Source organism: Lepisosteus oculatus, chromosome 12, assembly GCF_040954835.1.
Source record: "Lepisosteus oculatus isolate fLepOcu1 chromosome 12, fLepOcu1.hap2, whole genome shotgun sequence".
Classification (NCBI taxonomy): Eukaryota; Metazoa; Chordata; class Actinopteri; order Semionotiformes; family Lepisosteidae; genus Lepisosteus; species Lepisosteus oculatus.
Genome location: NC_090707.1, coordinates 24,103,953 through 24,117,406, shown reverse-complemented (window position 1 = coordinate 24,117,406; position 13,454 = coordinate 24,103,953). Strand labels below are relative to the sequence as shown.

Genomic DNA, 13,454 nt, shown 5'->3' with positions numbered 1-13,454 from the left:
CTTGACCCTGTTTCTTTAAAATTCAGAAAATCAGCTCATTTGAACTGTGACCAAGTACAGTATGTGCCACCGTTGCTAGAAAATCAATATTGAACTTGGATGATCAGAAGATTAATTGACCTTAGCTTTTTACATTGAACTCTAGGATTCAAAAGCAAAATATGCTGTGATTCAACAGTAATCAGTTCTGATGCAATGATGGATAATTTTCTGAAATGTTCTGTGTTTTATTTCTCAGGAATTCCTACTGAGGCTGAACACTGTATGAACAGTACACTGCATAATATGCAGTGCTTTGTTAAGACAGAAAACTGCCCTTACAGTACAGTACTAGCGTTGATGCTTGGCATGCTGTGGCATCCTTGTGAACTATTGGGCATTGGATGAATGTGCTGGGCTTTGGAGGTGGTGTTCATTGACATGTTTCCCTGTGCACAGTGATCAGCAATGTGAGCGAGTTGCTGGGCCTGGACTCCTTCCAGTTGTCTGAGGTGCTGACCCAAAGGTCCATGATCCTGCGAGGGGAAGAGATTTGTTCTCCTCTCACAGTGGAGCAGGTAATAATAAAAATAATAATAATAATTGCTTACACTTATATAGCGCTTTTCTGGACACTCCACTCAAAGCGCTTTACAGGTAATGGGGACTCCCCTCCACCACCACCAGTGTGTAGCATCCACCTGGATGATGCGACGGCAGCCATAGTGCGCCAGAACGCTCACCACACATCAGCTATCAGTGGGGAGGAGAGCAGAGTGATGTAGCCAATTCATAGAGGGGGATTATTAGGAGGCCATGATTGGTAAGGGCCAATTGGAAATTTGGCCAGGACACCGGGGTTACACCCCTAGAGGTAAATTTCAACCTCCAGCCAAATCTTGCCTCAATAGCCATATATATCTTACACGGTATTTTGCATGTGATTAAATTCATGGGCAATCATAATTTGTTTTCCACAACATCCTAATGACACTACATTTAATGATAAACATACATGATTTAATTTTTATTGAGATGTGCAAGCTTTTGTCCCAGTCTGTGCTCATGATATGTGCACTATCATAAAGGTATTCATTCTGAGTATGTTGCTTTCACACGCATGCAGTGATTTAACACTTCTGGTAGAGAGTAGCTCACGTTTTACACTTTTTGTATGCAGGCTAATTATTGAAACCACCCATCTTAATCCTGTTTTGGAAAGTAGATATATATCTTTCTTGACTACTCTATACGACCAAGATTTTCAACATAAGAATGGTTACAAATGAGAGGTGGCTATTTGTCTATTTAGTCAGTTTGGTGGTCATTTCCTCATATGGATCTCATCCAACAAGTTCTTGAAGGAAGCCTAGGCTTGAAGAACATGACTGGTTTCTATTCAGACTTAAACTAGCACAACAATGCAACATAAAGAACCACCATCAACAAGCTGTTAAGGGCAAACAACATTTCAGGATATAAGAGGATTAGTTTACATTATTTAAGAGTGAAATTGCAGAGGGCATAAACAATTTCCTAAGTTTATTTCCATTACACTTTGGGGCACAGAGGCATCTCCTGGATGGGAGTATTGCAGAGTCACTGTGGAGAGAGTGTGCATTCCTTCATTAAAAACCTATGTTCACTTTTTTCCCCAGCTTATTACAATTTGTTGTTCTGACTATTTTTCCTAAATCCAATGATGCTTTCATTTGTTTTCAAAACCTTTCTTGTTTCATACTCCCATATCCCACTGGGTAAAGAAATGCCTGCTGTAATGCTCACTTTTGCATGTATTTCCCTGTAGTTTCTCTTCATGTCCTCTTGTTTGTGTTTCACTGTTCATTCTGAAGGAGTACTGTGAACTGAAATTGTCAGTGCCTTTAAGTATTTTGAATATTTAGATGACATAACCCTTGCTGTCTTATTTCAAGTCTACAAAGGCTCTGTTTTTAACACTGTCAGCTTAGGACATTATTGTAAGAACCCAGGATGCATCTCATTAGTCTTCTTTAGAATAAAGGGCACTGATATATTTTTTAAAATGTGGTCCATAATTATAATGTTGTACACAACAATCCTTTAAGCCAAAGTAAAGAATTATGCAATTTTAACATAGTGTCTACTAATTCCTTGAATTTGAACATATATCCCATTTGACCTTTAAGCATTAATTATTTTTACAGACTATCACTGATTGTTAAAATACAAAGTTAAAATCACCCCAGTGATTTTGTTACTTACTGTAGGTTTACTTTTTTTCCCCACAACTTATTACAGTTACAGTTTAGTTTTTCCTAAATTCATTGAGTACATAGAATACTAGGTTATGTTTAACAAACTCTTTATATTTAAATAGAATGTGTATACTATATAATAAATTTGAAAATGCCATTGGAAACCCTGTTCTGTGCTTGCATAAGTCTCAAACCAATTATGTTTCTTTCAGCCTGTGTTATATTCAGAGTAACAAACAATAAGTTTGAAAATGTGCATGCCTGTTGTGCCCCTCTTTGTTGCTGTTATTTTTTTCCAAAGTGTCTTTGAAAATGGAAGGAATGGCTGGCATTAATAATGACATCAAATAAGAACTAAAAAAGGAGTGAGAAAGTTCAAATTGCTACAGTTGCCAGCAGAGGGAGTATGTCATTGTGACTCTATAGGAATGATAACTTGGTTCTTAGCATTTTATTCTTAAACCGATGGGTATAAGAGCAACATGTAGGCATGGCAGTTAGTGCTGCTACCTCATATTTTGAGTGTAGGGTTCAATTTGAGCTTTCTGCACATTCTGTGTGGAGTTTGCATGTTCTCCTCAGTGAATCCTGTGATGGGCTGGGCTTCCATCCAAGGTGCAGTCATACCTTGAGACTTAAAGGATAAGGGTGTGACAGCACTCTGGGTTCCTGTGAATATCAATAATGTATAATAACACATTATACAAAATAGAGAGGAAAAATAGAAAATAGAGCTCAAAATATTATAATTTAAATAAGCACAGTAAACCTTCAGTTTAATGGAGTAATATGTGGGAAAGAGTGTTGCTGAATGTCCATTAAATCATGAAAGTTTATTCAGCCTAAAAAAACTGTAATCTGAGAAAAATACACATAAATATATATAATAGAATATATATGCTTCTGAATCTTCTGACTTATTTTTTTAGCAACAGCAATCAATACAGTCAATGAAAATTGTTCCTGTGCAGTTTTTCGTAAATATCGTAAATATACAAACTCTTTATTTCATGTGTTATAAATATACTGTTAGAAATTGCTGAAACATAGAAAAAAGCAACAACCATCATAAGCAACTGACTTACCCCTATAGGACTATTGATATTCTCGAATTCCAAAGTATGAAATTTTTGTTTTCACTTAGTTTCATATTTGTGCATTTCCCATATTACTGTGGGAAAAGGCAGACTATATTTCTAATTTTACAAAAAAAAATTCCCATGCAGCAGTTTGTCCATTACATCTGAATCATTTATAGTCAATTAAACCAAGGGTTTACTGTAGTTAAATAATGAAATGCCAAAGATATACCTGAGTGGTTGGTATAATTTGAGGCATGTACGTTCTTTATTCCTTGGCACAGCTCTAGTGAAAGAGTAATAAATCAAATGTAAACAAGAAAAAGCTAATATTAAAAAAACACAAACAAAAGGGCGGAAAATGTTGCTTACAACATTAAATATAATGGGTATGAAAACGGCAGAAGTGTTTTATACAACTTTAACCTGAGTTGTTTTGAAATCACCTTGATCTTCATGGTTGAACCTTACAGAGACAGGTGTACTTATTCATTTGATTGATCAGAAATCATGTGAACCACTATTATGGCACATAGTCAGAGACTGTTTTACTAATTGTGTGGCTCACTAAGACAGTTTTGAGCACCTAATTTTAGGCTTGCCACTACTTATGCAATCATGACTTTGACATTTCTCTTTCATACTACCTATTTATGTCCTTTTTGTTTTTGCTTTGAATGTGTGTAGCAGATGGTGTACATTTAACAAACTAATTGGTGCTTCAAAGTGTCACAACTGCAAGCTTTAAACTGACAAAATATGAAAGCTGTGCGAGGGTCTGAGGCCTTTTACATTGCACTATATAGCAGTGGATTGCTCTGGGAAGCAGGAGAAAAGACTAAGATCAATGGACTACTGAAGGTTGCCATAAAGATCTTCTCATTTGTATCGAGTTCACCGATTGTATAATTATTAACTGAATGAGTTAGTATTTATAATTAAAAACCATGTAGTAATTTCTAAATTATGGTAGCTTACTAACTGTCAGATTGTGGTGATTATATCAATATGCTTTTTACTTAAATGCTTTCTTGTCTCACGGGGGTAAAGTGAGTTTGGTCAGATCTGCCAAGTATAGTAGTAGTGTAGGTTTGAGACTGGCTAGGATGATTGATGTCTCTAAATTGCCCCCTAGTCCCACCTTTTACTGTATGTCTGCTATGCAGGTTAGGCTCAGGGTTCTGTGGTTCTCATTAGGATGAATTTGCCATGGATAATGGATGGAATTTATGATGTTCATAATGTAATGTAAGTGTGAAATGTTTCTTTGCTGTCATGATTTCATTATATTCATATTTAAATTGCGCAAAACCAAATGTATTTACAAATTCCAATGACACTGAAAGAGCCTTTTCCTATATATGGAACTAGTAAAAGGTTTATTCCATGGTGAAAAGAGAAGAAATAAAAAACAACGTTACAGCCGTGGAGCCTTCTTCAGCTTTTCCTATATATGTCATAAAACTGATTTTGTTAATATTCTTATGTTGTGTTAAAAGCTAGTGTTATTTTTAAAAAGTATATTTCTATTTCCATGACCAATTCTTTTTACAGTAACAGGAGCTATGGTACAATAAAACAAAGACTTCCTTAGACAAGTGATAAACTATCTTAATGGACTGTGTTATTTGTCCTGGCCATGCTCACAATGTATTCTCACATTAATCAACAACTGAGTGCTTTACACTACCAAGACCCTTACAAATGAGCATTCAAAGTGAGCTCTTGGAGTCACTACTTGTATTCAAAATGAGAAAAATGGATGAATTATGGTGCAGAAAATTTTATCCGTCACATACTAGACACAGACTTCTTCCTAATAACAATGAAGCTTTTTGGAGGCTTAACTGTCCTTTTTCTTCATTATTGTTTTCCTTCAGAATGAAAGCTTTTTTTCCTTAATGTTACTGATTGACCAGTAATTTGGAATGTGCCAGGACTGCAGGCTCGACTTCCCCCTCCTTGTTTTCCTTTTATTGTTACATTGATGGTTCCATGGTGTTTCAGTGCCTGGGTGTGACAGTACACAGACTGGGGGAGGGAAATGCTCACAGTCATTTGAAACCCAACACTCAGTGCACACATATGAGATCATAAGGGAATGACATAGTGACTTGGTGCTCCCCTGTGATTTACAAGTCCCCTTGACATTTGACTCCCTTCTATGTTCTGTGGACACTCACGTCTGTTTTGATGCTGTTAAGAGGCTATGGAACTACAAGAAAACTTTTACAAAGTTTTCATAATTTGACGTACCCTACCCATAGACATACCCTAACTTTTATAAAAAAAATTTACAAAAAGACATTTACAAAAAGAAATGTTGGTCATTTCTTTTTGACACCATTACAATCACAAAATAAGAGATTTTTTTAAAGATTTTAAGTATTGCTCGATTTTTTAATTCAACGTAATAACATTATTTTGCACAATTACCTGAACAATCATAAATAACAGGTTTGCTTTTTGTATCCATCCTACATTTTGTCAATTACAAAATGAACAGCACCTTCAAAGTATTACCTCCATCTTTTCCTAACTCCATTGCATTGAATTTGTTAATTTTAATCACTTAAGAAGCAAAATTATTGTTTTGTATTGTAATCACAGATTGTTTCATCTTTTTTGTTGTTGTTGTTCTCTGCTGCTTTGGAAACTAAAAGGAAAAAAAAATAAGCTGTTAGTTTTTACTTTATAAATATTGTTAGTGTATCTGCTTGTGTGATATGTGAGTACATGAATACAAATTCAAGTTAAGGATGTAGCCCCAGAATTATGTAGGAAAATGACTGACGTACAGTACAGTAGGTTATACTGTAGGTCTTAGTCCTACTTTGTAGGACGTGTGCTCTTGGGAACCTAACTGCAGGTACCGAAATTCTAGGCTGCTCTGATGTAATACATATGGCATGTAGGCTGCGCTAGCCTCCCAGGTGCCTCCTAAACTGGTGCTCTGTGTCCCAGGCAGAGGACTCCCGAGACTCCATGGCCATGGCCCTCTACTCCCAGTGCTTCTCCTGGATCATCATGAAGATCAACCACAAAATCAAAGGGAAGGACGACTTCAAGTCCATAGGGATCCTGGATATCTTTGGATTTGAGAACTTTGAGGTATCTTTTCTCGGCTGTAGGTGCTGTATGTGCCTGGATTGGCAATTCTTTACCTTTGCACTGGTGTGATGCTTACTTGTCACACTGAAACAATTGTGGAGATCGGGTCCAAAACTACTGAACTCAAGTATAAGTGGCAAGAATGTCATAAGGGAAGTTCATGTCAGTGGGTGGGACTTTGTATTAATTTATGCTTATTCTGTACTGCTGTACAGTTTACACAGAATGGTATTTTTTCCCATTTTTCCAATTGGTAAAATATAGGGTATCCTTTAAGTTGGGATACCCCTGTCTTTTTGTTCTTACCATTATGCACAGACTAACCTCACAAATGTGAAACAATGATGATAATTTAGCATCTGATTTTCATATCACATGAAGAACTTTAATAAAATAAGAACGTTTTGAAGCTTTGCCATTTTTTTGACAAAGGTAAAGTAAGATCCTTAACAAGCTTGAACTGACAAAGCAAAATTATTTTCTGGATAGATTCTCATTTAGTTTGCAGTTGTTGTTTTTTTAATTACTGACATATGTGTCTTTATCTGCCTCCACAGGTTAACCGATTTGAACAGTTCAGCATCAACTATGCCAATGAGAAACTGCAGGAGTATTTTAACAAGCACATCTTCTCCTTGGAGCAGCTGGAGTACAACAGGTGAAGATAATTAAATAACAGACTTTCTTATCATTCTCTGAATTTGGGGCTCAAATCAAGATGGATTTTTTTCTTCTGCGATAATTACAGAACTACTGAGTATTACAAACTAAATTACCAGAATATTGCCTTCATTTTACACATTTATTGATTGTATTATCTAAAGTAATTATTATTTTTTTCATCTCATTAACATGGGAGTCAATTGAAATCACATGACATGCCTCTCATTCTTTCCATCCATCCATCCATCCATCCAGTTTTAACAGCTTTATCCAATACAGGGTTGTGGGAGAGCCGGGGCCTATCCCAGCAAGCAAAGGGCACAGTGCAAGAAACACCCTGGATGGAATGCCAGTCCATCACAGGGCACACACAGACAGAAGCACTCATGCACTCACACCAGGGTCAGCATTCCCAGAAGCCAATTAATCAACTAGTCTTTGGACTTCCGGAGGAAACTGGAACACCTGCAAAAAACCCATGTGAACACAGGGAGAACATACAAACTCCACACAGACAGAAACTCAGGTCCGTAATTGAACCCAGGGCTCCAGAGCTGCAAGGCAGCAATGCTTAATATTGGGCCAATATCCATAAAAATACATTGCATAGACTAGTTTTCAAATTGCAAAATGATTTCCATTGTGATATTTTTAATTATGCTATATGCATCTTGTTTAAAAAAAAACATTAATTAAATTGAGTAAGTGTCCTCATGGATATTGTTTATTGTAGTAGAAGCTAACAGCAATCTAGAATGTTGTATAAATTTAAAAAAAACACAAAGTTCATTGGCCTGAATTGTGGACATGCAGTAAGTCGGGTAAAGTTCTTAGTCCTACACAAAACACAAACTTGTGTTTGATAGCAGTGCTTTACAACCAGAAAATGGTTTTATTCACTGATTTTTTTAAAGCTGTTTGATTACTCTAGTATAGACTTGCTATGATCTTCATTGCACTTTGCATATGGGCCAAAATAATTGCTGGCATACAACTAAAAGAAAGGTTTGCTGATGTGTGTCTGCATAAAATAAAAAGATGGCCGGATGCAAATCTTCATTTTGTAGGGACAAAAGAAAGGTTGCAAATGAGAGAGGCCATTTGGCCCATATTGCCCAAATATATATTTAATTGATCCAAAGGTTTCATACTTTTGTTTCTTGAAAGAAACCAAAGTATTGGATTCAACAATATAGCTGAGTAGCTTGTTCGATTCTCCCTTAAGTCTGCAGATCCACTAAGCATTGCATTGCATGTGACTTAATAACTTCCATGTAGACTAATTCTATTGTAATTCATCGTTCTTTATATTTTGTTTCCGCTGTTTTGAACATTTGAGAGACAAAACGACTCACATTTCAGTTTAAGCGGCTAATTTCCAAAGATCTGAAGCAATGGCATTGTGATCAATAAAGCAGATAATTTGTTAAGTAATTTAGAGATAATATAAGGGAATCTCTGATTATTTTGCAGTTCTCAGGAGCCCTCAAAGAGTTTACATAATTCAGCACATTACTTGCTTGATTCAGCAATAACTCACAGCTTTAGAAAAACTAACTGGATTTGAGTTACCCAGGACCAGGGTTTCAGACCCTATTCTATAGCAGTATGCAAGATATAAAACAAACAATACATTCAATCATTTCTTGTAAACATAAAAACTGAGGCCATTTGGATTGGGTTACATAGTTGTAGGCGCTCAGCCTTCATGTGTTGGAAGCAGAGAACAACGCTACTACCTGGAGAGATTGACAGCTCCTGCAGGCACTGAACTACACAACTTTAGAAATGTGACCTTAAGTTAACCACATTCTAACCCAAGTGAATTAATAAAACACTAGAGGAGAAGTAACCACAGATCATGTTCAAATCTTGTATACCATGTTGTGTAATAATATTTATTAACTTCTCAATAACTACAATCAGTATAGACATACCCTAACGTTAACCTGACCTTAACCAATCAGACAGATGTCCTCACAGACCGTATGCAGTGCATAGCATTTACATAGCATGTGAGCTAAAAATAAGTAGTATTTTATCAAATTAAAAAATGTGTGTATGAAAACAGTAATAAGATTTGCCAGTGCTAGCATGTGTGTATACTGTATATAAATTAATTAATTTTATAAATTTGTCTTCACATGTAGAGATAGTGTAAGTTCCCACACACTAGGCTTGACTTTAAGAGCTCTTTGTTTCCACAGTTTGCGTACAGTTAATGCTGTAGTTGTCGAGGGTTGTATGTAGAGACAGATGTTTGAACGAGTCATTTATTTAAAGACAGATGATTTTTTGTATTTTAAAATTTGATTGCTAAAGTGGCTAGCGGGCTGGTCACATGCCATTGAATCACATGAATACACAAACAAGATGGCTATTGTGTCTCTGCACTAGGCAGCCCAAACCACTGAACCAGAGAATCTGATCAAACCTATCTGCCTGTTCAGAGCCAGGAGATTCAAGCATGAAACTGAGTTTGGTATGTGAATATGTATTGTGAACCAGCTGTGTTCAAACCTCTGGGTCTTTGAATGTCTCAGGACTGCCCCTTCAAACATATTAAATATATTCATCAGGTTTCTCTGTCCTGTCTTTTTTTTTAGCTTCTGTGTCATTTTATTTTTACTGTGTACATTGCTGCTGCTCCAAAATAAAGCATTTTCTTATATTAATTAATTATTTTTATATAATTAATGTCCAAGGTCAGCAATGTGCAAAAGTGATATGCTACGTAAAACTAAATAAAGTAATCAAATGTTAGTGTACTGGATCTACCACTTAGGTACAAATTAATATTAGAAACTCTGTGACTGGCAGCAATAACACAGTCAATGTGATATTGTTTTTTTTTTGTAAGAGGCCTTTGCGTCTGTGATGCAGATGAAAGTTATTAGAGTCCTTCTGGTTGTCAGCTCTTGTGTCTTATTCTTATACAGGGAAGGAATCCACTGGGAGGCCATTGACTGGATGGATAATGCAGAGTGCCTTGATCTCATTGAAAAGGTAGTGACCTTTACTAGAGCTTAAGTTCCATTTAAACATAGAACCTTGAGTTGTCTAACTGCTAGGGGGTGTTCTGAGTCAAGGATGAGTCCTAATATATAGTTCCCATTTATATGGCAGATGTCGCCAGTCTTCAGTCTGAATCTGGACTATCTAATTAGTGGGTTCTATCCAAGATTCTTTAAAAAGCATTGGAAGTTGAGGGGTTTGTTGCCAACACGAAACCCCAGTGAGCTTGTAGTGTTGATCAGCACCACTCCTTCACTGTAGGCCTTGAGGCTTGACTAATGGTTAGAATCTCTGGCAGAGAAACAGCCTGCATAGTCACAGTAAGTAGTAAAATTAACTTAATTAAAGGTAGTCCTAATTTAGGGGCTTTAAAAATAATAGGCGATTCAAACAATACATCATAAAGAAACAAGAACAAAAAGGAACCTTGCCTTTCTACTTTAGCTTTTGCACTGTAAAATGAGATGAGCTCTTAAGTTAAGTTAAAACTAACTTTTCAGAATAGTTGCCAGTAGCTATGTTATCCTGCAGTTCAACTGGCAACCCACTGAAGCTAAGCGGGTGTGAGCCTGGTCAGTAACTGGATGAGAGACCTCCTGGGAAAGCTAGGGTTCCTGCTGGGGGAGGGGGTACTGGGACCAATAGGGTGCACTCACCTTTTGGTCTCTGTGGGTCTTAATGCCCCAGTATAGTGACGGGGACACTATAGTGTCAAAAAAGGTGCCGTCCTTCGGATGAGACATAAAACCAAGGTCCTAACCCTCCGTGGTCATTAAAAATCCCAGTGCATTTTTCAATAAGAGTAGGGGTGTTGCTGCAGTGTCCTGGTAAAACTTTGTCCTGGCCTTTACTAATCGGGGCCTCCTAATAATCCCCATCTATGAACTAGCATCATTACTCCTCTCAATTTATAGCCGATAAGTAGTGAGCTTGGCAGGTGCTACATATCAGTGGTGGTGGGTGTCCCCATTACCTGTAAAGTTTTAAATTCAGTGTCCAGAAAAGCACTTCATAAGATAAATGTATTATTTAATTAATTGGATTGGGTATAAATAGTGATGTGAATGTTTCACATCACTTACAAAGGCTTAGAACAGAAAGGCTTAGAAAATGAGTGAGGCCTAACTGGGATATGTCTTTTTTATATGAAAATGGGAAACATTTAATAAATAGGGCACAACAATAGTACTTTATTCATGGATTAATATTTTAAATCATAATTTGCATGTACCCTACACCTTTTCACCACATTAGGCTATATATATTTTCTTCAAAATGCAGAATTTCCTTAAAATCAGGATAATAATTTACAGTATATCTTTGATATAACAAGGCCTAGGAATTAATATAACTAAATAAAGTCAGGTTAATTGCTTTTGTCTTTCTCGGTCAAACTCTTGCTTCTTTGGAATTAACTTTTTACCCAGATTTAAAGTGAGATGAGACTGTTTTAAGAAGCTTGGGACCTCTAAGTAAAGAATCCTAAAGGGAGGTAACATGAAACAGGCAAGAATGTAATTTTAGTGCACCAAAAGAAAATAATGGTGTCCAAGTCAATTTGCTGTGATACCTTTGCATTGGCTTCTTAAACCTGTGTACCTTTCTCTCTTCCCAATAGAAACTGGGTATGCTGGCCCTGATAAACGAGGAGAGCAGATTCCCCAAAGGCACAGACTACACATTACTGGAGAAGCTCCACAGTCGGCATGCTGTAAGTAGGATCAAAATACTGATGCAGTATTTCAGTTTGTAGAGCTTGACAGGGTTTGTTTCAGAAGATGTTGAGTTACATCAGATTAAACTCCTTTTCATTTTCTGTTACAGCACAGGTTTTTGACTGGTAGCTAACCCTACCAATTAGAAAGGCCATTGTCCATTTTTTAAAAATTTTGGACAACAGTTTAATGACAAAAAATGGCTGGTGATCTATCATATGCGTGCATACAAAGCTATTGTGAAGTGCCCATGGATATTCACTCACAAGCATGCAGTGCAGAAATTTGATCTCAGAAGCTATAGCTCTTGGATAATCTGTATCAAAGCCATGGCTTGAGAACACCTGTGTTCAGGGCCTTTTATAGATGACAAAGAAGAGAAGACCCAGCTGAATTTGTTTCGCTCAATATTACAAATCAACTGGGTTAAAATCCCATCATGTCAAGAATATTAACATGACATATTGTTGTTGGCTAATGTCTCTGTTTCCACAGATTAACCCTTACTACGTCAAACCCAGGGTGGCAGATCACCAGTTTGGTATCAAGCACTATGCTGGAGAGGTAAATAACTATATCAAACTATGGCTCAGCAAGACTTGATACTGTACATGTGTCCACAAATAAATCTAATGTCCAAGTATAGTGATGGGGACACTATACTGTAAAAAGGCACCATTCTTTGATTGAGATGCAAAACTGAGGTCCTGACTCTCTGTGGCCATTATCCCAGAGCGTTTCTCGGAAAGAGTAGGGGTGTTACCCTGGCGTCCTGGCCAAATTTCCCCCTAACCTGGGGGAACCTGTAAAGTGCTTTGAGTGGAGTGTCCGGAAAAACTCTATATAACTATAAGAAGTAGTTGTTGTTGTTGTTGTTGTTATTATTATTCTTATTATTATTCAACTATTGACCCCTCCCCTTTTAAAATATTACCTGTTACACTATACATAAGGAGAAAACAGAAAGTAAATCTTTATGGTTTTTCTCTATACCCTATGTATGCCAGGGCTGAGAAACTCCAGAAGGTCTGAGAACCTCAGATATGGTGCATGCCAGCACAGAATTCAGCAACAAGGTTTCACAGTAACTGATAGGGGGCAATGCTGCCAGAAGTGGTTCATCTTTCAGTAATTAGAAAGCTAGGATTCTAAAGGGATGAGTTGCTTCTGAGAACAATGAGTGAAAACAGCTGGGAGTCCTGCCAAAAGCTGAGCCCAACACAATTACATGCTGTAGCCAGCCTCTGATTCTGGCGTCTGCCGCTGAATGAAACAGGAAAGACTCTGGAATGAAAAGGTCACCGTAGTGGGCAGTGTGACAGCAGGAGAAACTGGACCTCCTTACTTTATAGAGCAGAAAGTTCATTTTGTGAAGATGCCCTTTAGGAGATGGCACCCACTGAATGTCTGTATAGTTTGGTAGCTTTGAAGCAGCATGCCTTGCACTTTCACTTATGATAATTATTTGGCTCAAGGATTTTTTTAGGCTGCTGTTTCTTTGTGCTTTGAGAAAAGAAAGCACCTTTGTGCTAAACTACTCTCTAAAGCATGTTCATACCTAAAGAGAGAGTTTGGTGGAGAGTTTATAGGTAACTGCCAAAAAAAACAAAATGTTTTTTTAAAACAAATCTGGGGCAGATTTATTACTGATGTGT

General features: G+C 37.0%; 1 protein-coding gene across 1 annotated transcript in view; it reads left to right on the top strand.

Annotated features, from left to right (window-relative positions):
* The window catches only part of LOC102695284 (unconventional myosin-X-like), a 134,030-nt gene that overhangs the window by 77,313 nt on the left and 43,263 nt on the right, over positions 1-13,454 (top strand). The window contains exons 11-16 of the mRNA XM_015359310.2: positions 439-557; positions 6,260-6,406; positions 6,964-7,064; positions 10,009-10,075; positions 11,703-11,795; positions 12,295-12,363. Of these exons, the coding sequence (XP_015214796.2) occupies positions 439-557; positions 6,260-6,406; positions 6,964-7,064; positions 10,009-10,075; positions 11,703-11,795; positions 12,295-12,363 (596 nt within the window). The remainder of the gene's footprint in view (positions 1-438; positions 558-6,259; positions 6,407-6,963; positions 7,065-10,008; positions 10,076-11,702; positions 11,796-12,294; positions 12,364-13,454) is intronic.